This window comes from Daldinia decipiens (genome assembly GCF_022478715.1).
Source record: "Daldinia decipiens strain CBS 113046 unplaced genomic scaffold F4813scaffold_9, whole genome shotgun sequence".
NCBI classification, from domain to species: domain Eukaryota; kingdom Fungi; phylum Ascomycota; class Sordariomycetes; order Xylariales; family Hypoxylaceae; genus Daldinia; species Daldinia decipiens.
The window spans coordinates 434,027-456,972 of record NW_026054552.1 but is presented as its reverse complement, the minus strand read 5'-3'; the positions used below and the strand labels follow the sequence as shown (position 1 = coordinate 456,972).

General features: G+C 46.9%; 9 protein-coding genes across 9 annotated transcripts; 2 read left to right on the top strand and 7 right to left on the bottom strand.

Moving 5' to 3' along the window:
* Positions 1–4: 4 nt before the first annotated feature.
* F4813DRAFT_401544 (SET domain-containing protein) lies at positions 5–1,641 on the bottom strand. Its single transcript, XM_049248422.1, has 2 exons — positions 868–1,641; positions 5–802 (listed from the first exon to the last, which is right to left on the bottom strand). The coding sequence occupies exons 1-2, from the start codon at positions 1,530–1,532 to the stop codon at positions 262–264; spliced, it is 1,206 nt and encodes a 401-aa protein (XP_049101466.1). The 5' UTR covers positions 1,533–1,641; the 3' UTR covers positions 5–261.
* A 327-nt stretch (positions 1,642–1,968) lies between these two features.
* Positions 1,969–3,447, bottom strand: F4813DRAFT_353150 (uncharacterized protein). Its single transcript, XM_049242600.1, has 2 exons — positions 2,921–3,447; positions 1,969–2,855 (listed from the first exon to the last, which is right to left on the bottom strand). The coding sequence occupies exons 1-2, from the start codon at positions 3,023–3,025 to the stop codon at positions 2,469–2,471; spliced, it is 492 nt and encodes a 163-aa protein (XP_049101465.1). The 5' UTR covers positions 3,026–3,447; the 3' UTR covers positions 1,969–2,468.
* F4813DRAFT_353149 (DUF1744-domain-containing protein) lies at positions 3,448–10,583 on the bottom strand. Its single transcript, XM_049242599.1, has 3 exons — positions 9,715–10,583; positions 9,510–9,652; positions 3,448–9,451 (listed from the first exon to the last, which is right to left on the bottom strand). Exons 1-3 carry the CDS (start codon positions 10,335–10,337, stop codon positions 3,465–3,467), a joined length of 6,753 nt encoding a protein of 2,250 aa, XP_049101464.1. The 5' UTR covers positions 10,338–10,583; the 3' UTR covers positions 3,448–3,464.
* Positions 10,584–10,743: 160 nt separating this feature from the next.
* Positions 10,744–11,659, top strand: F4813DRAFT_335274 (uncharacterized protein). Its single transcript, XM_049241184.1, has 3 exons — positions 10,744–11,118; positions 11,177–11,499; positions 11,563–11,659. The coding sequence occupies exons 1-2, from the start codon at positions 10,815–10,817 to the stop codon at positions 11,419–11,421; spliced, it is 549 nt and encodes a 182-aa protein (XP_049101463.1). The 5' UTR covers positions 10,744–10,814; the 3' UTR covers positions 11,422–11,499; positions 11,563–11,659.
* F4813DRAFT_335299 (uncharacterized protein) lies at positions 11,171–13,489 on the bottom strand. The gene is made up of 2 exons (XM_049241185.1): positions 11,510–13,489; positions 11,171–11,452 (listed from the first exon to the last, which is right to left on the bottom strand). The coding sequence occupies exon 1, from the start codon at positions 12,903–12,905 to the stop codon at positions 11,835–11,837; it is 1,071 nt and encodes a 356-aa protein (XP_049101462.1). The 5' UTR covers positions 12,906–13,489; the 3' UTR covers positions 11,171–11,452; positions 11,510–11,834.
* Positions 13,490–13,497: 8 nt separating this feature from the next.
* F4813DRAFT_353145 (aldose 1-epimerase) lies at positions 13,498–15,419 on the top strand. The gene is made up of 3 exons (XM_049242598.1): positions 13,498–13,907; positions 13,996–14,747; positions 14,807–15,419. The coding sequence occupies exons 2-3, from the start codon at positions 14,221–14,223 to the stop codon at positions 15,312–15,314; spliced, it is 1,035 nt and encodes a 344-aa protein (XP_049101461.1). The 5' UTR covers positions 13,498–13,907; positions 13,996–14,220; the 3' UTR covers positions 15,315–15,419.
* On the bottom strand, positions 15,420–18,448 carry F4813DRAFT_353143 (ATP-dependent DNA ligase). The gene is made up of 3 exons (XM_049242597.1): positions 18,272–18,448; positions 17,520–18,221; positions 15,420–17,464 (listed from the first exon to the last, which is right to left on the bottom strand). The coding sequence occupies exons 2-3, from the start codon at positions 18,165–18,167 to the stop codon at positions 15,467–15,469; spliced, it is 2,646 nt and encodes an 881-aa protein (XP_049101460.1). The 5' UTR covers positions 18,168–18,221; positions 18,272–18,448; the 3' UTR covers positions 15,420–15,466.
* A 152-nt stretch (positions 18,449–18,600) lies between these two features.
* F4813DRAFT_353142 (carbohydrate esterase family 1 protein) lies at positions 18,601–19,975 on the bottom strand. Its single transcript, XM_049242596.1, has 3 exons — positions 19,638–19,975; positions 19,462–19,581; positions 18,601–19,383 (listed from the first exon to the last, which is right to left on the bottom strand). The coding sequence occupies exons 1-3, from the start codon at positions 19,800–19,802 to the stop codon at positions 18,781–18,783; spliced, it is 888 nt and encodes a 295-aa protein (XP_049101459.1). The 5' UTR covers positions 19,803–19,975; the 3' UTR covers positions 18,601–18,780.
* Positions 19,976–20,270: 295 nt separating this feature from the next.
* Positions 20,271–21,826, bottom strand: F4813DRAFT_353141 (uncharacterized protein). The gene is made up of 4 exons (XM_049242595.1): positions 21,664–21,826; positions 21,339–21,600; positions 20,957–21,162; positions 20,271–20,896 (listed from the first exon to the last, which is right to left on the bottom strand). The coding sequence occupies exons 1-4, from the start codon at positions 21,728–21,730 to the stop codon at positions 20,583–20,585; spliced, it is 849 nt and encodes a 282-aa protein (XP_049101458.1). The 5' UTR covers positions 21,731–21,826; the 3' UTR covers positions 20,271–20,582.
* Between the last annotated feature and the right edge of the window lie 1,120 nt (positions 21,827–22,946).

Sequence of the window (22,946 nt, the reverse complement as noted above, 5' to 3'; positions counted from 1 at the left end):
GTTTGGTCGAAGCTCTGTTGTAAGGTTGTTGTTTAAGATGATGTATAGGTAGGTAGGTAAGTTATAGATGCGTCAATAAATCGCTGCTTGTAATATGGAAGGGGGGTATAAGAAAGGCAAGTCCAATAAAGACTATCTTAGGTACCTATATAATACGCGTCAAGTAACTACGACATTCAACATCTCGGTAGTAATTACCTGGTTAACTTAGAGTGTCGACATACTGAGCAGGAAACCAGTTCAAAGTATCGCCTCGAAGGATCATCTTCCCTCCCCCTTTCCCAAACTTCCTCTTCTCCGCTTCCCCCAAGTCCAATGCTCTTTGGGATTCTCAGCCAAAATTCTCATGGCCTTAGCATCGGCCGCATTTGGTCCCAACTCTCTTTCGACGGCTTCTACCGCAGCCAGCGCGTACTTTTGCGCCTTCTTCTCTTCACCGAATAGTGCAAAGTTAAGCGCCGCCCGCGTGTATACCCGTCCGAGATAGACATCTAGTCTTTCCCTTTCGTATAATTCTGCTAGTTGCGCCCCAGTTTCTGCAGTTACGATAGTCTGGTTGAAATTCTCTAGGGCGGTTTCTAATTCTTCGATCCTATAAATTCTCGCATCTGAAGCAGCGACCTCTTCGTCGCTCATGCTGCAGTGAGAACAAGCGCATTCAAACCCCCAACTTCGTAGGCGAGAACGACGCTCTTCTCGTGGGAGCATTAGTTCGATATAGCTGATACTTAGCTCCTGACCAGGCTCTATATCACGCGCGGCAACTGTGATATGAGTCATGTTAGAGATACGATAGTGGATACTAAGTGACGATATTGTTGTTAGCCATTTTTATATTTACAATTTAATTTCTGGAAATAAGCTTACTTTGGCCGGCAGTCATGATTGAATCGAGATACCTCCGGATAACACCCTAGGTGGCCACCAGAGTCGTTTGCCCCGTCGATGTACATTTGAAAGCAGTTTGTCTCTATTTTATCGTAAACGTCCTTGCCCATCTGGCCCATGAAAAGCTCTCGGCCTCTAACCGGAAGCTTTCCCACGGCGAGGTCGTATAGCACACCCCTGATCCCAGACTCCATTCCAACGTGAGGGGCGGTCTGCACCATCATCGTCGGGGAACGTATGAGAATAGTTTCACCTTTACGTATTTTTCTATCGGCAACAATACCAACGCCCTTTCCGGGAACTTCTGCCGCGTGGAACGGTAATGTTGCCGCCCCATTATTGGTCGTGACTGGGAAGTTGCTTGCAATTTTTGCATTTATTTCGCTCGTGATAAGTACGATGCCATCACCAATGTGGTCGTTTGAGAAGATACATGTTTCGTTTACACAATGCTCTGGGCCTTCCCAATCTAAGTTGGCCCCCGAGAGTTTGCTCAAAATTCGTTTCTGTCCTAATTCAAACCCAGCGCAGGTTCCGTCTCCTATTTCACCCAATGGGCTCCGAGGACATATTTCAGCCAGGTAACTTGCTCTAGCAAGTATCCCAAAGAGTGCCAGGTAGCCATAGGGTTCAATAGCGCGCATGGTCTTGTATGTGAGGGCCTGAAAGAAATCGCGCAAAATTAGAATAATAGGTTAACGTTATGCTCATCATTCTGCCCTGGTGAAAAATCTCGGATATATGAAGAACAACCATGTTCATTTAAGAACTATGAAAACAGGTCGTGATCTTCGAAGATGTTTCCTTCTCTTTGGCTATATACAGCTTTATCCGACCCGCAGTAAAAGATTCGGGGATCCCGCTACAACTCTCAAGCAAGAAACCAATCCCCGGGTTATGCCTCTAACTACCTCATGTACTTGTTACTTTGTTGAAACTAATTACCCGCTGTAGAAACATTGATTATTGATTTGGTGAGTATTGTGATCTACCTCAAACATAACTTGAGTCGTTTACTCAAAGTCAAAGTTTTACCCCTTGACTACCCTCGCAGGTTAGAATATATATATATCTTCACTACCTCATTATTGTAACCTTCTAGAGAATAACTGTTGGACTAAATCAGAAGTTACTGCCACTGTCATACTATGGCCATGTCAGTGAATCAATCTGTCACCCTTGAATTGACTTTCATATCGTCGGACAGTTCACATGAGCTACAGAGTAGAGAGGTAAACACAAAAGGTAAGCTACCAAGAGCCATAACAAATACAGCATCGAAAGCATTGAAAGTATTCGGGTCCATAGCCCTTCCCGAATCAAACCCAGCAATAAAGACTAATATCTCAGGGCTTCACTGCTCCAGCCTTAGCAAGAATGTAACCGGAGAACCCTTAGAGGGAATCCATCATGCATTGGTAAGAGTACCTAATTACGCCACCTTCATGGGCATGCCTTGTTATAAACACTTGCCAACTGCCAGACATATAATGAGATAGACCGTAGTTCCAAGACGTCCAATCCGACATACCGCTCCCTGCCTAGGTACCTACCTAGGTAGGTAGGTAGCAATGATGCCATTAAGAATCCTTATCCTGTCTTCCTAAACTAAGCTTCTTCACCCAACTCCAAGCCGAATTCTTCGGCTTCTTCTTCACTTCCCTAACGTTACCGATTCCGAAGCGCTTGCACTGGCCCTTCGTCGCGAGGAAGCACTCGTCCCCCTCCCAGCAGCACATCCCCGGGTACCACACCGCGGCGCTGTTCGTCAGGATCTTCAGCGTCTTGGACCCTTGCGTGCGCACCGCGACGTTGGTCCCCGTGAGCACTCGTTCGTCGTCGTCGAGCTGCATCTGCCCGTACAGGAGGACGATGATGCATTCGTCGGGCAACGGCGCTGATGCCTCACACCGTCCCCCGTCGTGCGATTCCGTCGCCGAGTACGCCGGGATACTTTCCCATCCGAGCTACAGCCACGTTAGCCTTGGCCTTTTCCTGTGGTGGCGAAACAACGCCCCGAGTTAATACATACGTGAGCGGTGATGAACTTGGCCTTCTCGCCCAACTCATCACGGCTGTTCAAGCCTTCGCGAAAAGCTTTCCTATCCGGAACGTCTGCTTTTCCTACGATCGTCATATTTTCTCCTGTTCAAATTCGAGGCTACCGGACGGCAATGTTTTAAAATGAAGGATTAAGATGCACGAGCCGTGCTGGACTTTCTAGGGGCTTAGGCATCAGGCTGTAAAGAATACCCCGCCTGCGATGGCAATGATACTTCGCTGCATACTACGTAGTGTAACGAAACAGGCCGGAATTCGGAGCAGGTAATGGTTGGATAAACTTGGAACTTTTCATAGGACTTTAACAACTGCGACACATGTCATATTCTAATCGGTGTAGAGCTGCGGTTGTTCGCGGAGGACTGCAGCGTACAAGGGAATAAAAAGAGCCGAAGTATCACGAGGGAGAAGCAATCGTGAAGGAATAGTACAATTATCACGTAAAGGTATATGAGCCTAGGACAATCAACATCGTTACAAACACGTGAAACGCTTAATAGTCCTAGAGTTATATTCTAAAGCCCCCCCAGGACTTCCGCGACAAGACTCTCTAGCATCCGGAGGCCGAACCACCTCGCCACGCCTTGATATACACCTAGCCGCCTGACCACCTCGCCCCTCTTAACACTCTCCGCCCACGGACCGCTACATGTACAATGCTCCATGAGGTCATTCAACCGCACGCTGCCGCACCGCTCACACTTCAGGTCTTGCGTGCTCCACTCCACCACCATACTCTGCACATCCGCCAGTAACCTCTCCTCGATCTTCAGTCTGTCCAGCTCAGCATCGCAGAATGGACACTGCCAGGTCTTGGCTGCCGCTGCCCTCCGTATTTCCGCCTCGTTGTTACCGGCAGAGGCATTTAGATCCGGTAGTAGGTGTTCGTCGCGGCACAAGTCCCAGTCACGGGCGAGGGTGCACTCGTGACAGCTCCATTGTGCTACTTTGAGGCTCTCGCTCGGATTTGCGAACGCACCCTCTTTACTAAACTCGCGCACCTCGAATAGTGCGAGCAATTCCTTCCTTAGCAACCGCGCTTCCATGGTAATGTTCTTGTCTAGTGACAGGACCTGCATAATGTTTTTTACGAGCTCAAGTACTGCATTGCGATTTTGCATGTTCTTCATGTGGCTACCTGGTAGAACCGGGAATGACCAGTCCGACGCTAGTTCTGGGTGAAGGAGCTCACGAGCTTGGGTCGAGACGAGTGACCTAATCTCCTTCTTGAGTTGTTTTTCGAAATTCTTGCCAAGAATGGCTTGCGAGATATCACCATCATCAGCTTGAGAGCCGTTGCGCAACGGTAGCTGCGTGAGACGTGGTGTCGCATCGGGGTCTCCGTTCACCATCAAGGGCCGTTTGAGTCCGTGCATAAGTTGTATAAACTCGACAATCCAATGCTGGAACGTGTCCTGCAGTCGAAGAGGTAGGAAGGTCTTTATCTGCCAGTTCATGATAGTCTGTAAACTCTGCTGCTCGGCTTCAATAACTTCCTGGCAAGCTTTCCCGCCGTAGTTGAACTCATCATACCACACTAGGTAGTCCCAATACTCCTTAATTTCGAGATCAATAAAGTGAAATAGCGGCTTGCTCTTAATACTCTTCAAGATGTATTGGCTGTATGCATATGCGTTACCTACTTCTGACTTTGTTGTCTGTAGAAGTAGTCGATTGGAATTCGCAAACACAACTTGAGAACCGACCCGACGGAAGTCCGCCATAAGCTGCTGCATGGCTTTGCGGCTCATCATCTGCACATAATACTGTAATGCTCGGTCGTACATGAAAGAGTCAGGAGACTCGACCCATCGTACTAGATGCTGGACGAGAATATCGGCCATAGGGCTACCCTTGCATGCTTCCGCCCACCAAGACTTGACCATCTCACGTAGTACAAGTACTCCGGCATTGGCAAACGCTGATTCAGAATGCAAAACCTCGTTGCCATCTGATGGTGCAGAGTCAGCAGCGGGATTGAAGGAAATTGAATCTGCACCTTCGAGTTCGTTGATTAGAGCTGATGTGAGTATAGTGTTAATAGCCAGATTCCGAACTTCGATATCGATACAAACAGATGCATACGTCCCGGGGGTGTTGATCGAGGGCATTGTGACCGTATCAAGTGGACCTGTCACATCATCTTGCTCATAGCCGGCATGATCTGGCCTGGGGCCCGGAGACCACCACAGCACTACGTTATTTAACTGCAACCGCCGAGCGTACGCAACGTCGATAAGGAACCTCGGATCGTCGCGCTCCAAGTTACATAAGGGTATATCGCCATACCTTGCTAGGGCTGTGAGGTGAAGAATCCATGACCCAAGATTGAGGTAGTGAGAAACAAGACGCTTAGCGACAACAGATTGCCAACCAAGAGGGGGAAGAGAGCTGTCTGCCTGGTCGTATCGAAGGGGAAGAATAGGAAACTCTGCAAGGGTGGGAATATCATGAACTAGTAAGTTTTGCTGAGATGACTGAATAACAAGCATGAGAGGCTTCAACTCATCCTTCTTCATCTTCTTGATCAGATCACTGATCTCAAGGTGTGCCTTTCGTCGCGTTGTCACCTGAGTTACTTTGAACGTTACTTTCTCTTGGTAGGCAAAGCATTCTTGCCAATTTGTACCCTCCCCTTCTTGTCGCCTCTTTGCAAACATCTCACTATAGATCTTCGTGACGTTAGGTAAGTCTTGCCCGGCATCCCTGTTTTTCTGAAGAATAACTATATGGGCTTCGTCTCTAGTTGAAGAGAATACACCAAAGATCTGCCTCTCGCCCGCGGTGATATGTGATATGTAGAGGTATGCAAGCGGATTAGAGTCCAGGTAAGCCTTGGGCTTTGTCGGCTTTACTAAGCTCCTAAGATCGAAACCTTGATCTAAGCCATTTCCAAGTACACCGGGCTGCCTCTCGTCAATGGTACACGAGTTGCCAAGTTGGAGCACTGCTCGAATGTTTAACGGGACCTGCTTCTCATATACACCTTCCACACTCGGGTGGTTGAACAGCAATGAAAACTTTTGGGACTCGGAAAAGTAAATATCTTCAGGGACGGTGATTTTGAACAAGTGTGTTGACGAGTGTCCATTTGGCAAGGTATGATAGACTTGTTCTACTTCACAACCCTGAACTTCGATGTCGGGGAGATCCTTGCCCTTGAGGTTTAGGAACACCTGTCGTGAGACCTTGATCTTGAGCGAGTGAACCTTTGCGTCGATCAAGACAAAGGCAGCTACCACGCCTGGGTTGTCAGTTGTTCGGAGCTGAAGTAATTGCCACGTATTCCTGAACGTAACTTCTGCTCTCTGGCGGAATTTGTGTTGGATGTTGCCGCTCGCATTACCACGACGATCACCAAAGAGGTGGCGTCGACGGATCCGAGCCTGCTTTTGGATCTTCCACTTTTTCTTTTGGTATTCCAAAAATGCTGGGTAATCATCAGAGGGATTTGGCATCTCCTTCGGGAGAGCCGCAAAAGGATCCGTATTCTCCTTTTCTGGTTCAGGGGATTTTCGCTTTGTTGCTGTTGGTGGGGGCTGGGATGCGTTGATAACTGCAGTTGTACTCTTCGGCTTTAGTAACTTGGTCCCGAAATCTTCGAGATCGTCTACCCTCGAACCTGTAAGATTCGTTATATCTTCTAGAGGTCCCTTGGCACTTGCGAAAAGATCGGTCAACTTTTTCTGCTTCATCTTGTCGTCTTTGATGTTGATCCGCCGCTGAAGCCAGTCTGGGTGTGCCACTCGCGGGACTGGGTTACGAACTTTCTGCAACGCGGCGGGAATGGTGATTAACTTTTGAATAACGGAACCCAACCGTTCTAAATAATAATTCCAGTCTAAAAGCGCCCTAGGGTCGGTATCGGCGGGTTCTTCCTTGAGCCACTTTGTCAAGTATGTTCGCTTGATCTCCTGTGCAGCAGAGAAGATGGCGACTGGAACAGCTCGTTCAGTAACTGGAGCATTCCGAGGTCTAGCACAAATAATATACTTGCAATTAAGACCCTTGTCTTTAACCATCTGCTCGCCTAAGAACTCTGCCAGTCGTTTGGCCGTCGTGATGGATGTGGATTTCTGGCTTCCGTATTCCTCGAGCGTCTTAGACATGCTTCTGTTTTCGCAAATGAGATCGATGAGTTCCTCATCAGCTAGTGTCGAGCCCTTATTGTCAAGAACGTCCAGCCATCTGTTTGCAACTTTTGCTACTGCAGCGTAACACTCAGTGAGAGTAGTTCCCTCTAAGAAGAACTTGAAGATTTGCTGCTGGAAGATCTTAATAAGCTTTAGTTCACCTCTTCGCTTCACCTCGAATCCCTTGAGCTCAGCCAGACTACCGTCGTCATTAAAAACAGCATATCTTTTCTTCAAGTTCTTGTCTTCTTCTTTCGATGTCGGCAAAACCATCGCCTTGTAAGGACCATCAACTTCGAAGAAGATTGAATTATCGCTATGCGTTTCATATTTAAACGTTTTTGGATCTACCAGAGTCTGATATTGGTGGTTCGTGAATTTGGCGTGGACAAGATGGTTTAACATGACGCAAGGATATGAGATAGCACATTTCTTGCCATTCTTAAGTTTAAAGACGAAGTTTTCCGGAAAGGTCGCAGGCAACATACACCAAATACCATCGGTATCGAGCTCGAGCGGTCGGCCAAGGCGTTCGACAAGAGATCGTGCCAACTGAATGATGGTTGCGCCAGTTAAACACGTCACACCGGCCATTTCCATAGAGTACCATCTCGAACCCTTTCGCATGACATAACCGTAGAACGAGTTTAAAATGACCTTGTGCGCAAGTTGTAGAGAGTCGTAAAGGACAATCATTTTCTTCGCGGATTCAACCTCTGTGCTTGGTGCTCCAGAAGACTTTAGAGACTCGGTCTTGCCTTTCCAGACTTTCGCTTGTCCTTTATAATCATATCGACGATCTCTGAAATCCCTGACGGTGTCAATATAGAAGGGATTTTCTCGTTGGCAAATAATTGCCTCCCGGACGATAGTAGTCGAATCACGGATCTTGTGATAGACCTTTTGACTATACATCTGCAACCGTTTCCTGATGAGACCGGCCTGCTCATCTTCTGGTAGCTCTTGAAAAGTTCGCATAGGTCCGCCAGGTCGTTTACCTGGGAATTTCTCATTTTCAAGCGCATGCCGAATCATGTTGTACTCGTCTCGCTTCGCGGGAAGGTATTCGCCTCTCCAAGCCCAGGGCATTCTCCTATCGCAAGTTTTACCTGGGCGATTGAAATCGCAGGCAGCGCAGTCCGACTCCTGAATCATTGAGTCTGGCTGCAATCGATTTGTTGTCATGATGTTAGGATACATAGAAGCAACATCCAAGTGGTAAATCAGAGGTCGCTCATTTCGATTAGGTGTCTCTTTGAGTTGTAACAACCGCGATGCAATCTGCTCTTTAACCTCATCATAGTTCGTAACGTCATCTAGAGACTTCTTTTCTTCGATTTCGATCACGAATTTAAGAGCCGCATCTAAATCTCGGAGCAGCTCGTCTACCGCACCGGGATCAACAGCAAAATTCACCGGAATATCTGCTCGAAATACACCCGCCTCGATACTTTCGACGTGGCCGCCGACATAAGTTTCAGCGTCAAGTAAATGCCCATCCCAGAAAGACTCTTTAGGTGACATGTGCTTATTGGGTAGGATGATTTCGTGCTTGTATGCTTGCACCATCAACAACATCTCACACAAGGTACCCGTTCCTTTGCGTAATACGTCATCGCCTCCTAGAGGTAGAATTGTACACAACGAGAAGATGAATGGGTGGATATACTTCATGTATAGGTAGTACGTAGCGACGGCATCTGAAACTGAATATTCTGCTAGCGTCTGAGGCCTTTCGCTTGCGTATGGTGTCATAAGTTCCGGATCGAGTTCGTCTGGATCGTACCCAAGCTTGGCAACGGTAACAGCCTTCAAACCTCGACTACCCTGGGGTAAGTAAGAATCTCGGTTGACCCACGCTAGACAGTCCATATGGACGCCATACGTGCACTTGTAGATGTCTTCACTATCTTTCTTCCATCCAATCTCTCGGTACATATCGATACCGTTAATGCTTGCTCTCGTTTCTACAAACGGCCAATCGAAAAAGTCCCCGTTGTACGTGGCAATGACGGTCGGTCTCGCCTCTTTGACGTGTGAAAAGAACCTCTCGATAACAGCTTTCTCGTTAGGCTCGTTAAAAATCATGAATGTTCCAGGGTATTCGGGTTTGGGGGTGTATTCGAAATCTGAAATGTCCTCCGACACGATCTCCCGATTCGTGATGAGGAAACCTTGCCCGTCGATCATATACGACATCATCATAATCTGATCTATGGCGGCGTCGGGGAATTTGAGAGGGGCTTTTGATGTCTCGATATCAAAGGCCATTACTACAGGGTCGGCTTGAACGATGTGTTCCTCATTAAGCGTTATAGAGGTAATGCCATGCTTTACTTCCACCCAATACCACTTTCCTACTCGAATATCTAATATTCTCATTAGCATAATATAGTGGCGTGGCGGAAGCTAGTGATATACACTCACCCATATCTATCATTACTCTTACGTGGTACGGTACGTCGTACTCTCTAATATCAACCACGTAGTCGCTAGCATCCGCAAAAGAAGCATTATGTCGTCCATCGTCATCTCGTGAATCATCAAATAGGTCGAATCCCGCTTGTTCGCTATATCTCATGTTAGTATCTTGACATTTGAGTAAAATCCTTTTGGAAATAGGGAGACTAACGATGCAACCTCCGCATAAACATCCACCGTGCCCATAGATTTCTTATTCTTCTCCGCTATAGGCATTATATCCCGCCTCGCATTCATTAAATCTTGTACGTTCCTAAATCGTAACTCGAGGAACGTCCTTCTATATCCAAGAAGGTGGTTCGGCATAGACAGGTCCTCCTTCTCGACTCGTCTAATGCTATGTACGACACCGCCACCTGGCACTCGTTTAAGCCATTCCTCGACTTCACCCTCTCTCCCTTTTCGGCACGCAATGACGAAGTATGGTTCGTATTCGACTGTTGCCTTGAACGTCTGTCCGTCTTCCTCGATAAAATAGCAGTCTAATGCCGCTCTCCCGCCAGGGGCGCGATCGTCGCCAAGTGCTACGGTCGTCGGTTGGACATTGACAAGCCATCCCTCTTTTCTTCTACCTGACTCGTATCTGGCAAACCCCATAGACTCATCAATTTGCTGCGCAAGGAGTGTCCGTTCGGCTTTCTCGTCGGCTGATGTAGCCTCGTTGCGTGTAGTCGATGCAGCAAATGTTCGAGTCCGGTTACCACCATGGTAGGCATTCTTGCCTCCCCGCCGAGCATAGCCCTTTTGAGGGCGGCGTAGAGATGTGTTGGGCATATTAGAGTCGGTAGGAGAATTGTCGATTATAGCGACGGTATCGTTATAATGCAGGGTATTTTGGGCGTCATTTGCGACGGCAGGGTTCAAATAAGATAACCAATCCAATTAAGATCCCGAGAATTATCTTGTTGAAGTAGTTGATGTTATAGTCTTCAAATTTGCTATTCGGTATGGTGGTTGTATCGGTTGTATCCAAAAGAATCCATAATCGATATGGAATGGGCTACAAAACCCCTGTCCCATTAAACGCGAGACGCGTCTTTGCATTATGTACGTTCGCGTTTTATGTACTACCATTGTCGCGTTCCTTAAAGTGCCCCTATATATGCATAGTAGTACTCAATTCGATTCACTCGTTTAGTTGAATACTCCCAGTGGGGCCTCTGCATAGCGGCGTCATAGCTCCAAATCGCGATTTTTATAGTCAAAATGTTGAACCGTAGAAACTTAAGCTTGGTATTTTGAGCGCCAGTGATGACGCAAGACGACAACGAGCCTCCTAGGGTGCGAGGCCCTCCTCCTGGGGTATCAGGTCCTCCTGATCATGTCAAGAAACCGCAGATCTACGAAATATTCCCCAGTTCAAACCCCGAAAGCCCTGCGAGCAAATCCACGGAGGGACAAAAGCGCACTCCTGAACCCAATATCAAGGATGGGATCCAGTCTATAAAATCCGACGACTTCCTCAATGTACACAAAATCCCGTGTGCCCGCCAGGGCCTTATGACGGGTATCGCATCGGGTGCGGCGGTGGGAATGGGTCGATATTTTGTAGGAGGTACCTAAGCGTACTACTTGAGAGTTCAAAATGCGCTTAGACTAATTATGTCCTCCAGGGACGGTACCAAAAGCAACAAACTGGGCTTTTGGTGTATTTTTCTTGGGCTCCATAATTCAATGGGAATACTGTCGTGCGCAACGAGCGAACGAGCGCATGGCCATGGCGCGCATAGTTGAAGTAATGGACAAGAAGCAAGCCGAGAAAAAGGCACAAGCTGAAGAAGTTGCAAGGTTAAGATTGGAAGCAGAAAAAGCAAGGCAAGATGCTGCTACAAAGAAAAGCTGGTGTAAATTTTGGTGATCTCAGTCGACCTGCAGATATTACAGCGAAAGTAAGGAATAGTTACTATACTATGGAAATTCGGGGTATGTCGCTGAGGTCTGTTCATATGCTATCCTTCGAAACCCATAAATCACATATCAACATTGACGCTTTCGACAGTCTTCCATGGCTCTGTTGGTGTGACTTATAGCGATACCGAATTCGAAGCCATGTAGTTTTAGGTTATTTTGCAAAAGGATAAAGAAAGTCGAATAGGTTTCAAATAGATAAAGGCAGCCTTGCCATCATGTCGGCCATCTAAGGCTATATATCTGCGCCAGAGCTATTCAACGCCCTATTAATCAAACCATTGCCGGTTATATCCACTTAACGCCCCAAGTCCAGAATTATTGCATTGAAATTCAAGTGGCAGAGGACGTATGCTGCTGACATCAAGTCGTGACCACAGTAGTCGGCTCTGCATCCGAGAAACGCACTCGTGCCATGGAATGTTTTCTCTCCAATTCCGCGACATTGCCAATCCGTTGTCGACGACGTTGACTTCTCTTCGCTCTAGCTTCGCTCTCCTCGCGTTTTCTATAATCGGCCAGCTGCTGTCTTCGTTTCTGCGCCCGCGCGTATGCCAAAGCAGGAGTTGGTCTGAAGCCGATACCGTTGATACCAGTACCGTCATCGTCTTTATCCTCGGGGTCATAGATAGTAATTTCATCCTCATGCCACGTAAGCGCGGCACGAATGGGATCAACGATGATAGGATCCTCCTCGGCCAAGGCTTCTGCCGTCTTACGCTTTGCTAAGGGCGGGGTGCCCGATCGTTTTCGAATACGCGACTTAGATTCCGACAATCGGTTGATGGACGGATACGACTTCTGCAAGCGGCCTGAACCTTCGGTCTTTTCTGTCCTCAAAATAGCAGGATCCACGGCTGTCTGTAAAGTGAATCGAGGGGACTCAGTAGGCTGGGTAAAGTCGGAATTCGTTACGTCTACTTCTCCCCCCAACACGACCTCAGGAGAATTTTGTAGTTCGGCGATGTCGGGCAACTTGACACGCTTACGCGATGCAGTATCGCCATCGTCAAGCTGCATGTCTTCGACAGACGTGCTACTTCTGATACCTCCATCAAAATCGAAGACGGTGAGCTCTGGCGAAAACCTTGGGCTATCAATTGTAAATTGGGGACTAGCCTCGTCTGATCCCGTTCCCGTCCTCGTTTCCATAAAACCAGTGCCATCGACCCTGTCGGTATCAATTACCCCGCCCCCACTTCCAAGAGCCAGTTCTTGGAACTTCTGAGCAACCTTACTTCGAGGACTACTGTTACCATCTTCAGGGGCATCGTTTCGAGTATTCTCCACTGGTTTCAGGGTCGGAGCTTGGAAAGAGAAGGTGGTCTTATGCAGACTATAAGTATAAGGAGAAGAGTTGAAAACGCGCTGCTCGTTGAGCACATCGTCGCGTTTGCGTTTGGGGGTAGCTTTCAGCGGTGACGATTCAGCCATGGCTCGTCTAATCCTTTAATTTGCCAGATTCAAAGTAGCAGGGCGTCTATGAAGCTCTAAGGGAGAGCTTACAAGACTTAGAGCTGGCCGTCCATTGGTGTACTATATTCGTATATAATCGGAAAATTTTAGTTAAGCATCTTGGGTTTGGATTGTCTGTCTATTCCTTTGAATCGGGATCGGAAATGATAATGAATAGCAGATAAGAGGTTTTGAATATTAGGTTAGGTAGACAAGTGTGAATCAGGAGGGTTAGCAAGACCGGTGAGTTGGTTGAGAAGCTACCTAACCTTAGGTAGGTTAGGTAGGTGTCCAATGTACGGTAAGCATTGGACGGCACCTGCAGTCGGATATAGGACAGGCAAGTACTTCCACGTGGGTATTACATGTAGGAAATAGCCACGCAGGTGCAGGTGTATCAGATTCTATGTAATGCGGGTGTCTTAGCTTGCCCTTTCCTGCCTAATGAGAAGGACGATGCCGTAAGGCTAAGGCGATGATTGGCCCAAAATATTATTCGTCCGGACGGCAGGTACTTCCGAGCAGACTTCAAGATTCCCTGGCATTTACATATTAATGTTAAGACATTATTGCGAATTCAAGCACAGTTCAATATACTTTACTCTACCGAATTATCGTATTATGCATAGTATCTCTAGTTAATTCTCCCAGGATTCCATTCCAAACACGATGGATACCTACATAGGTAGGTAAGATACCTGTTACCTTGTAAATAAACTTATGTACATACTCTGCAAGCGTGGGATGTTCTAACTTCTTGTTAAGTACATACATATGCACATCTGTAATACCCACGTATCGCGAATCCGGTTGTATGGCTCCAGAAGATCAATGTCGCCACGCCCTAACAGCGTAGGAATCGATAGCGTAGAAAAGTAAAGAAATCGCGACTTGCCTCGGTGGAATGATGAGGTAAACGGAATCGTATAATCCGCTTGTACGACCGTGTACGACCGAGTTACCCCGCCATACGTACATAAGGTAGGTACTACCTAAAGGTACCTAAAGTACTTACTACCCCACCATCTCATGATAGCTCTGGGTTATCGTATGTACTAAGGTTCAGCAGATGGCTTGGAAACTCTCCCCACACTTGTCACTTGTCTCGTGAACATCGTATATAGCCTGAATACCAATGCTTTCGCTACTGAGGCCGAGTGTTCCAATTTATTTCCCATATTTAGCTGCCATCCCGCCCTGAGTCTAAGAGTCTATTTCGAGCCTCCAGCTAACCCCCCACATCCCGCGAATTCATATTAGCACCACCAACAAGACAACTGTAGCAAACATCACCATGGCCGACGAGATCTCCTTCCTACCACTCGGCGCTATTATCCAATCCTTTAATGTTGGTGGCCTTAATATTGTCCAAGGCTTCCCGACCCAGGAGCTTTATGCCGAGCACAACAGCCCGCACTTTGGTGCCACAATTGGCCGTGTCGCAAACCGCATCTCGGGTGCCAAGGTCGACGCATTGAATGGAGGAAAGTCCTATAGCTTCGTTGCCAACAATGGACCGAACACCCTGCACGGCGGAAATGTGGGCTGGGGTAAGCGAGTATGGAAGGGTCCGACCCCGGTAGGCGTCCGCAAGAACATTCCCGGAATCGAGGGTGAGCTTAAGGGTGGAGAGACCGTCGAGTTCTCGCTTGTAAGCGAAGATGGGGATGAGGGGTTCCCCGGTGAGGTTCTCGTCAAGGTGTTCTACACGGCCGGCAAGGTTACCGAGAATGGAAAAGAGGTCATAGTTCTTAGCCAGGAATACGAGGCTGAGCTGGTAGGAGGTGCGGAGGAAACTATCATAAACATGACAAACCATTCGTATGGTCACCTGGATTCCTACGGATAAGAGCAAGAATGCATCATGCTGATATGAATAGGTACTTTAACCTCTCGGGTAAGCCAACCATCGAGGGAACTGTAGTCCAACTTTCTACCAATTCATATCTCCCTCTCGATGAGTGGGGTATCCCAACCACCGGACCAACAGCGTACTCTAAAGTCGCAACAACGACTCCTTTCACTCTTGGAGTCCAGGAGCCGGATTTCGACGACTGTTTCATCGTCGATCCTACCGCTTCTCCCGGTTCTGTGCCGATAGACACACGAGGTCTTCCTCTCACTAAACTCGTTTCCGCTCACCATCCAGAAAGCAAAATCCACCTTGAGGTTCTTAGCACGGAGCCCGCATTCCAGTTCTATACCGGCAAGTGGATTGATGTTCCGGCTGTGGGCGGAGCTCCCGCGCGCGGGCCGCGCAGCGGTTTTTGCGTGGAACCAAGCCGGTTTGTAAATGCTATTAACGTGGATGATTGGCGGAGCCAGCAGCTGCTAAAGAAGGGTGAGAAATTCGGAGCCCGGATCGTGTATAAGGCATGGAAAGAGTAATCAGCACTCTGGTGGTGATGGATGAAGAAGACGTTATTGGAAGACGTGAAGCTGCTTATGTGCGCTATGCTCACCACTCAAATCTAATTGAATATTTACAATTCTTTTTCGTCGCCTTCCTCAACTTCCTCCTTAGCTGGCGCCTTAGCCTCCTATTTTCTATACAATGCGGCCAGAAACTCGCTACTACTAGCTTCTTCCAACCCTTTATCCTTGCGCTTCTTAAGAAAACGCGGGAATCGTAGACTAAGCCCTCGATCCTGGCTCACTAGTCCAATAGCCGCAGTATATGTCGGCGATAATGTAATGTCGGCAAATGCCATCTCCCACACCTCCTGAGGTTCGAACCAGACATCTGGCTCGGGACCCGAGTACTCTACGAAACTGGGCTTTGTCTGGCGGATATTTTTATATTCCCTCCCGTCATTCTCAGCCGCCGCGTCACTACCCTTATCTTCTTCCTCTTCACCTCCCTTAACCCCATTAAAATTCAATTGTTCTTCACCAGAACCGTCGTCATAAAATTTCTTATTCGCCTTGTAGAAGGCATCCGTAAATCCGGATATGCATTTGCACACGACGTCTAGGGTCCCTGTTGCGTCGTTGCGAACGGCCATAAGTATAGGCGACCACCATTTCGCCTTGCGGCCTTGTCCATGCCACCCAGCTACCGGTACAAGATCTAGCGTGTCAAACGAGCTGCTATAGTCCTTCTTCACTTTAAGCCACGAGTCAAGGCGCCTATCGGGCTCGTAAGTGGCAAGCAATGGTTTCCGACGTGGCGGCTTCTTCTCTTGGTCACCGTTGCCAACCTTTCCTTTGCCTTTTTTCCCTTTCGACTTCGTCGGTAAAGTGAGGGTCTCGCTTTCTTCTAAGTCTTCCGCCACCCCGTTAGGATCCTCTGAGGCGTCACTAGAGGTGAGCAGGTTGGGCAGGTTATCAAGAATCTTAACCATAATACCCTCACATTTATTCTCTATGGCTTGCTTGAAGAAGTCCAGCACCCCTTCGGAATCCTGCGACGTAGCGTCGAGGCTCTTCACCCAGGTAAAATGGTACGGTATTTCCGTAAATAGAGATTGTAGCAGCGTACGTCGCTCGCGAAACGGCCGGTCTAAAAGCGGCTGGCCGTTCAGGTACATCAAATCGAACGCGAATAAGCAGACGTCAATTGTGATGCTCCCAATTGTAACGTCCTTCCGAGCTCGATTCGTGAGTGTTTGGAAATTCTTTAATTCCCCTGTTTGGCGATCCATCGCAACCACTTCACCCTCCATAATAAAGCTGCTGACACCCTCCCCGCGGAGCTTGGGCACTAATTCTACGAGGTCTGGGTATTTGTCGGTCATGACCTCTAGATGCCGGGAAAATATTGATACCTTGCCCTTATCGTCGCAGTGGACCTGCGCTCGTTGACCATCATATTTGAACTCGCATGCGAAATCTCTCCCTTGCAACTTCGTAAGCATCTCAGATAGATCCCTTGTAATACTCCCCAACATTGGCCTTAAAGGTATATGTAGTGTCAGATCGCATCTCATTAGCAACTCATCACACACTCCTATTTGGAGCATAGCAGGGATGAGATCGTTATAGTTGGGACGCCTTGCGAAACATGCTTTAACGATCTCCTCGGCTCTGCTCCACACGTCTGCGAGTTCCTCCTTTTTTAACGCCTTAAGCTCATCGACAGACTTTAATGGAAACTCCGCACCATAAGGCCTAGAAAGGAGAAACGCGCGCGATAAAGCGATCAACATTGTAGTTTTCACGGCGCCAATCCGCAGATGTTGGCATAGCGTACGGACAACATATCGACTCTCCTCGCCACCCCGAGCATCTTGGAGCAATCGATCCACGATACGCTGTTTCACCTCGCCACTGCCCTGCCCCTGGCTACTGGCTACTTTTACTAGAGACTGATAGACAGCTTTGATCGTAAGAGGCTTTGGCTTCCGTAGTGTAAAGCTCTGCTTCTTCTTCGCTTCGAAGGCAACGTCTCCCGCATCGCCGTACTTGTCGTAAATTGCCTTCATAGATCGATTGTCCAAGCCGCAGACATTCTTCAAGGCCTTCGAAATCGCTGAGCCTCCTAATCCGAGTTCCAGAGAGATATAAGGTGGTGATATTGAGTTTGTGGAAAGCCAGACCTACATACTGCAATTAGTAAGACATATAAACATAGAGAATAAACATGTAACGAACAGCTGGCAGTAAGCTCTCAGAATCTCCTTCGATAAGGACGCGGAGGCAATTGACGAGGGTATCTACTATCTTAATTCGACTAGATGTACTGTTGATGAGTACGAAACAGCGTGTTAGGAGTGCGTATGACGCATTACCACCATCGCTAGCCCAATGCTCCTGAAGCTGTGGTATATACTTCGAAGGGTCGAATGTAAGAGGACTCTCATCAAATGGTATGTTCTCTGAAACTATGTCTACAGAAGCTGTAACAGATTGTAGCGACAGAGTGCCTTTGCCCTTATTTTGGGCTTTCTTTACTCCTACTGGAGGATCTGAGGATGCTGGCGGAACATCAACAGGTTCAGTGATGTTGTCCGATTTAGGCGGATTGGGGACCGCTGCCACGGTTGAAGATCCGGAGGCGTGCCCCACAGCTTCGGCCTCCTTATCCCATTCAGCCTGGAGCTTCCGTGCGAGCTCCTCGTCCGTCGTCACCTGATCCCGCCCAGGATCTTCATCGTTCGGTGTTTTATCCTTTGGCGTTTGATCATTAGGGCTTTTGTTTTCCTGCTGCTTAGAGAAAAAATACTCCAAACCTCTAGAAGGTAAACCAGATGATTTCGAGTTGCCACTATTCAGCTTCCGCTTTTTGGCTGGACTAGGCATCTCAATCCCGAGCCCGTATCGAAATACTGCATGGATATAATATGCATGCAAATGCTACTTAACCATCAGCAGGTATGTAGTTATATCTAATACGGTTAACGCGCCTTTCTCGTATCGTATTCCGTGGTACGCTTTAGTCAAGGATAAGAAAATATTGATGATGTCGTTGAAAGGTGCCGGTAGTATCGCTGTGTTGCATTTGTAATAAAGCATTCAATTATACGAGAAATGTATCCCTCGAGGTACCTGCCTCGAGGTACCTAGGTACATAGACCACGGCACGGGTTACGTAAGACGTCAGTAACGTCGGTAAGGAATTAAGGAATTAAGGTTGTCGCGCGCATCGTAGCATTAGACTTTTAAAATCATTTTCTACTTTTGGTAATTCTCTTTTATCCGTGTGCAAATAGGCGACTACGCTCAAATCAACAAATCTAGAAAGCCACGCTTTTATTTTTAAAGGAAATAACCTGCCATACCGCAAAACTTATCCTAATACAGCCAGTCGGAAATACAAATCGGCTCCTACCATCCGTAGACCAAGAGAGGGGGCCTTTTCATAACCGGGCTCCAACAGAAAATGAAAACTATTCCAGTTTGCCGTGATTCTAGATCAGACCCCCAGATTGAACCACATTATATCGGCCTCTCGGTTCACAGGAACCACATGGCCAACGTTATGAGCAGAAATCCCAACCAAGTAACCACCATCTCCGTATATCATCTGAGTATAGCCTCCCTGTGGTGTATCCGTAACATTCTTAGTGAACTCAACACCCTGGATGGCCGACCACTCCTTCAGCTGTTCTCCAAAGTTTCTATAACTGACAAACTCATCCGCGGTACCATGGAAAGTTTGCAGACGGGGGTATCCTCCGTTCCATCTTGGGTTCATAGCTCGGACCATCTTTGCCCATTCCTCGCCCGTCTTAATATTCTGGCCTGTAGCGCATCTTGAATCGGCAGTCTGTGGGCTCGATCCGGGTGAGCCTGCCAGACAGCCTGCTGGGACACCAGAATAGCAAGATCCGGCCATGAACAAGTCCGGATAAGTGGCCAGGAGCACATTCGTCATCATACAGCCAGAAGACGAGCCTTGAACATAGATTCTCATCGGGTCTGCGTTATACTGTTTGATGAAGTACCTCATCATGTTTGCCAGACCAGTGCTGTCACCTCCTCCATCGACTGTGAGAGACTTATTAGAGGCAACGTCCTGTGATACCATTAAGTTAGCAAGCATCTCTTTCAACTTAACTTGAACAGAATACTATAATTCCACCATCAAACTCACCCAGCAGTTGTTGTCCATTCTAGTGGTTGGGTACACTGCAATAAACCCTTTTGCCTCAGCATAAGCGTCGAAGTTTGCTACTTGATGATAAAGAGCCCCCGTTCCGCCACAGAAGTGTAGCTGTATATCTTGTTAGGTTTTTTTTTTCTTAGCTTGCAGAAATGGTCAGGTCTTACGGCAAGAAGGACGGCAGGCGAAGGCTCCAAAGTTTTGGGAATATATGCATTCATGTCCAGATGTGTCGGGTTCTCGCCCCAGTCAGAAATTGTCACCCACTTCGCATATGAAGTCGAACATGAGAGTAGCCAGGCTACTGTGCCTGTGAGAGTGAATCCGCGCATAGTGACTTGACTTTAGAAAGTGCTTAGATGGATCTGGTTTTGGAAAGAATATTGTAGGATGTTCTACAAGTCAAAAGAATCCTGGGATTCTGGGATCTTGCTGATCCTTATATAGGTATTTATAGACTTGGGATATCTTGCCTAACCCTAAGAGTTAAGATACTTTGATGGCTGTCAAAACTCAACCTTATCCGAAATTTAGAGTCGGCTAATTGGGCGTCCCATGCAGGGGAAGCCAAGAGTTTAATGTAACCCGATGTACGATGCCATAGAGGATTCGAAGCGTGTAAATTCATACCAATCTCCGTTCCCCGCGCACGGTTCCATCACAGTTTATTTAAATGCCGGCCTAAGAAGCCGCGTCTCTCTACACAGACGCAATATAGTATTATGAGAATTCTAGGTAGTTAGAGTTACGCCTCTCTAGCCTCCGCAATTGTGACCAAGACATGCCTCAACGGCACCTAGGTTGTAGATGAAAGTTTAGGCTCTTTCTATCGTGACTATTCTTAATTATTTATTTACCGTATGGTTTGTATATTCCTTTCATCTTGAACAGCGCACAGGCTCATAACTCTATCTAGGGATACTACCTTAGGTACTTGAGGTATCCCGAAACGAAGAAGTTGGTTATGTATTTTACTAACCTCATTTTGGTAAGATGCGATGTATAGAACCAAATCTATACTATATTCCTGTATATATCCCTTGATATAAACGTGATCAAATCCTCGTTTATGCAACTCACTGCCCTCGTTTAGATGATTCTTGTCTCGTACGTCATCCGTTTGCAGGTAGCTCCTGTGGTTCACTGGGACGACCTGCTTCGTTACACGTCGTCTTCGAGCCGGTTGTATCAAGCTCTTGTGGGTAGCCAGGGACTTCCAACTCTGTCTTCACTGCCGAATTCCCATGCAACTCTATTTTGGATTGCGCTTTAACCTTTCTTTGCCTACGACGCCATAATAAAAACGCACTCAGCATGAGAATAAACACTCCAGAGCAAGCGCCTACAACAGGCCCAGCGATCCAGGCACGACTAGCTGGTGTGGCTGGTTCAGAGCCAAACGTGGGTGGCGGTGAAATACCAATCGCTACAAAGAATCAGCGGAAAAGCTACACCAGGTGAGATTAATTTGAAAGCAATTCCCTACCACTAGTAGTCTGGTTCCCGATACTTGTCGGCAACTCCAAATTAGGTATAATCTGGCGATATGTTGTCGTGAAGGTAAAAGTCGTTAGTCTCCCGTTGACTGTCCTTGGAATCTCGACGGCCGTAGTAGCCGGAATTTGAGAATATAGGGTAATGGCTGTTTGAAATGACCAGGTCGTTGTGACTCCCCCAATGGTCGCTGTGCCTATATCAAAGTCAACGGCAAATAACTGGTTATCGTTGTGTATTTACCTCAAGATACTGGGCTAGAAGGGAACCTGATACATACTAAAAATGAGTTTAGCATAAATTCCCCCCAGATACTGAGTTTGGGGACTTATATTGGATACTTTCAAAGGGTAGTAGTTCGGAAAACATACCCTGGTAACGTCGTTGTCACAATTTCATATGGAATCGACCTGGAGCTTGTCCAATCTGATCCTTCTGTAGGCGTAGTAGAACTTGGAGTTTGCGTATCACAAAAATATAGCCATTCACCCTCTTCTCCAGAAAACGCTGTAGTCCAGTTTCTTCCCGAGGCTTCTATGCAATCTTCACATGCCGTACGGCATTGCATAAAAACGGAGTTGGACGAACATAGCGATGGACTTTTGCCAGCGCTTTGTGCTTCAATGAGTGCATTGTCTGGATGTAGTTATTTTCTTATGGGCGTCGTTTTCAGAAATTAGGAAGTAGATAGGTGCTTACTGCATGTAGAATAGCATTGCGATGGGATTGGTTCTTCCCTTACAATCAATCGGTTTAACATCCGCATGACTTCTGGTGATCTGAGTATGAATGGTAAAAGCTAGGAAAAATATAGAACCAGAGGCAAAGGCAGGCTTTAAATCAGACCTTTCTCCAACATAGCGCCAAGGCCGCTATTTGACCCCCAAAAATTCTTATTTGACTCCAGTTGATTCCTGGAGCTGATCGCACCCTTTCAAACCTGCAATGTAGGCAAGGGTGGGTTGATATTGGTGTGCCACCAGCTGACGGAAGACAAGTGGTTACATCAACCATAATATAAGTTATGGATTATTATCTACTTCCTTGCCGTTCTATTGGATGCCTTGGAACGATTCAAGCACTATTATCGACAAGTAATATAATTGGTCAGAGGGGCTACATATATGTATCATGCAATGTTACCAACGAGGAAACGTACTTATTTTATTCAGAGGTGACGACTTTACTACGTGAGAAATTCCTAGGGACATGATAAGCGTTATTTCTAGATTTATACCGTATCGACTCTTATAGCACATAGTCCAGAGTGAAGGCTCCTGGGTGTATTTTAGAAGGGCACTTACACTCGTGCTTTTCCCTGCGACAATAACTACCTAGGTAGGTAGGTACCTAACCTAACCTAAGGTTATCACAGATCTGGCTATTATACTAAAGTGGGGTCTTAGTATTACCTCAGGTAATTAGTTGTAAGGTACTTATATAAGGTGATATCTCTACTATATATACTATATATCTGACTTAGAACCTCGATCAATAAGCCTCAGAGGTATGGTAACTCAACTCATGGTATTACGTAACCAGCTAAGCTCTATATAACGCGATCTCTAAACTATAGATAGCAGAGCTCGTTCTTAGTTCTTAAATCAATAATGTTATACATTTAGATCCACAGCACCATTGAGTGACAGGCCGTACTTTTCAGTATATGATATAGATGCTATCTACCTCTTTATACAATCAATACGTCACAGAAAGATAAGGTGCAATAATTGGTGTCCTTATAAAAGAATGTGCTGTTAGAATTGAAACAGTGGATACATGAGACTCGATCTTATATACTTAAACTACGCAAGAAATGCCTTAGAGTAAGTAGCTCTTGCCTGTGTTTCTAATACCACTTGAAATCTATTATGTATGTCTGTCTCCAGCTAATTACATTGGCCTCGCTAAGCAACATTCATACTTGGACTTCCCTGGGTTGCTTCTAGAACTTCTTGGAAAGGGAACTCATCTCTCATCTA

What these genes read in the sequence shown, in the direction of transcription:
- F4813DRAFT_401544 (XM_049248422.1), bottom strand. Translation starts at nt 1,532, where the DNA reads ATGCGCGCTATTGAACCCTATGGCTACCTGGCACTCTTTGGGATACTT. An exon ending in AATCATGACTGCCGGCCAAA is followed by an intron (nt 803 to 867) that starts GTAAGCTTATTT and finishes ATCGTCACTTAG; the next exon opens with TATCCACTATCGTATCTCTA.
- F4813DRAFT_353150 (XM_049242600.1), bottom strand. Translation starts at nt 3,025, where the DNA reads ATGACGATCGTAGGAAAAGCAGACGTTCCGGATAGGAAAGCTTTTCGC. An exon ending in CCAAGTTCATCACCGCTCAC is followed by an intron (nt 2,856 to 2,920) that starts GTATGTATTAAC and finishes ACGTGGCTGTAG; the next exon opens with CTCGGATGGGAAAGTATCCC.
- F4813DRAFT_353149 (XM_049242599.1), bottom strand. Translation starts at nt 10,337, where the DNA reads ATGCCCAACACATCTCTACGCCGCCCTCAAAAGGGCTATGCTCGGCGG. An exon ending in GTTTATGCGGAGGTTGCATC is followed by an intron (nt 9,653 to 9,714) that starts GTTAGTCTCCCT and finishes CATGAGATATAG; the next exon opens with CGAACAAGCGGGATTCGACC. An exon ending in AAGAGTAATGATAGATATGG is followed by an intron (nt 9,452 to 9,509) that starts GTGAGTGTATAT and finishes TGAGAATATTAG; the next exon opens with ATATTCGAGTAGGAAAGTGG.
- F4813DRAFT_335274 (XM_049241184.1), top strand. Translation starts at nt 10,815, where the DNA reads ATGACGCAAGACGACAACGAGCCTCCTAGGGTGCGAGGCCCTCCTCCT. An exon ending in GGGTCGATATTTTGTAGGAG is followed by an intron (nt 11,119 to 11,176) that starts GTACCTAAGCGT and finishes TATGTCCTCCAG; the next exon opens with GGACGGTACCAAAAGCAACA.
- F4813DRAFT_335299 (XM_049241185.1), bottom strand. Translation starts at nt 12,905, where the DNA reads ATGGCTGAATCGTCACCGCTGAAAGCTACCCCCAAACGCAAACGCGAC.
- F4813DRAFT_353145 (XM_049242598.1), top strand. Translation starts at nt 14,221, where the DNA reads ATGGCCGACGAGATCTCCTTCCTACCACTCGGCGCTATTATCCAATCC. An exon ending in ATAAACATGACAAACCATTC is followed by an intron (nt 14,748 to 14,806) that starts GTATGGTCACCT and finishes TGATATGAATAG; the next exon opens with GTACTTTAACCTCTCGGGTA.
- F4813DRAFT_353143 (XM_049242597.1), bottom strand. Translation starts at nt 18,167, where the DNA reads ATGCCTAGTCCAGCCAAAAAGCGGAAGCTGAATAGTGGCAACTCGAAA. An exon ending in CTGAGAGCTTACTGCCAGCT is followed by an intron (nt 17,465 to 17,519) that starts GTTCGTTACATG and finishes TGCAGTATGTAG; the next exon opens with GTCTGGCTTTCCACAAACTC.
- F4813DRAFT_353142 (XM_049242596.1), bottom strand. Translation starts at nt 19,802, where the DNA reads ATGCGCGGATTCACTCTCACAGGCACAGTAGCCTGGCTACTCTCATGT. An exon ending in CGCCTGCCGTCCTTCTTGCC is followed by an intron (nt 19,582 to 19,637) that starts GTAAGACCTGAC and finishes CAAGATATACAG; the next exon opens with CTACACTTCTGTGGCGGAAC. An exon ending in GAATGGACAACAACTGCTGG is followed by an intron (nt 19,384 to 19,461) that starts GTGAGTTTGATG and finishes ATGGTATCACAG; the next exon opens with GACGTTGCCTCTAATAAGTC.
- F4813DRAFT_353141 (XM_049242595.1), bottom strand. Translation starts at nt 21,730, where the DNA reads ATGCGGATGTTAAACCGATTGATTGTAAGGGAAGAACCAATCCCATCG. An exon ending in GCAATGCTATTCTACATGCA is followed by an intron (nt 21,601 to 21,663) that starts GTAAGCACCTAT and finishes AACTACATCCAG; the next exon opens with ACAATGCACTCATTGAAGCA. An exon ending in ATTGTGACAACGACGTTACC is followed by an intron (nt 21,163 to 21,338) that starts AGGGTATGTTTT and finishes TGACTTTGATAT; the next exon opens with AGGCACAGCGACCATTGGGG.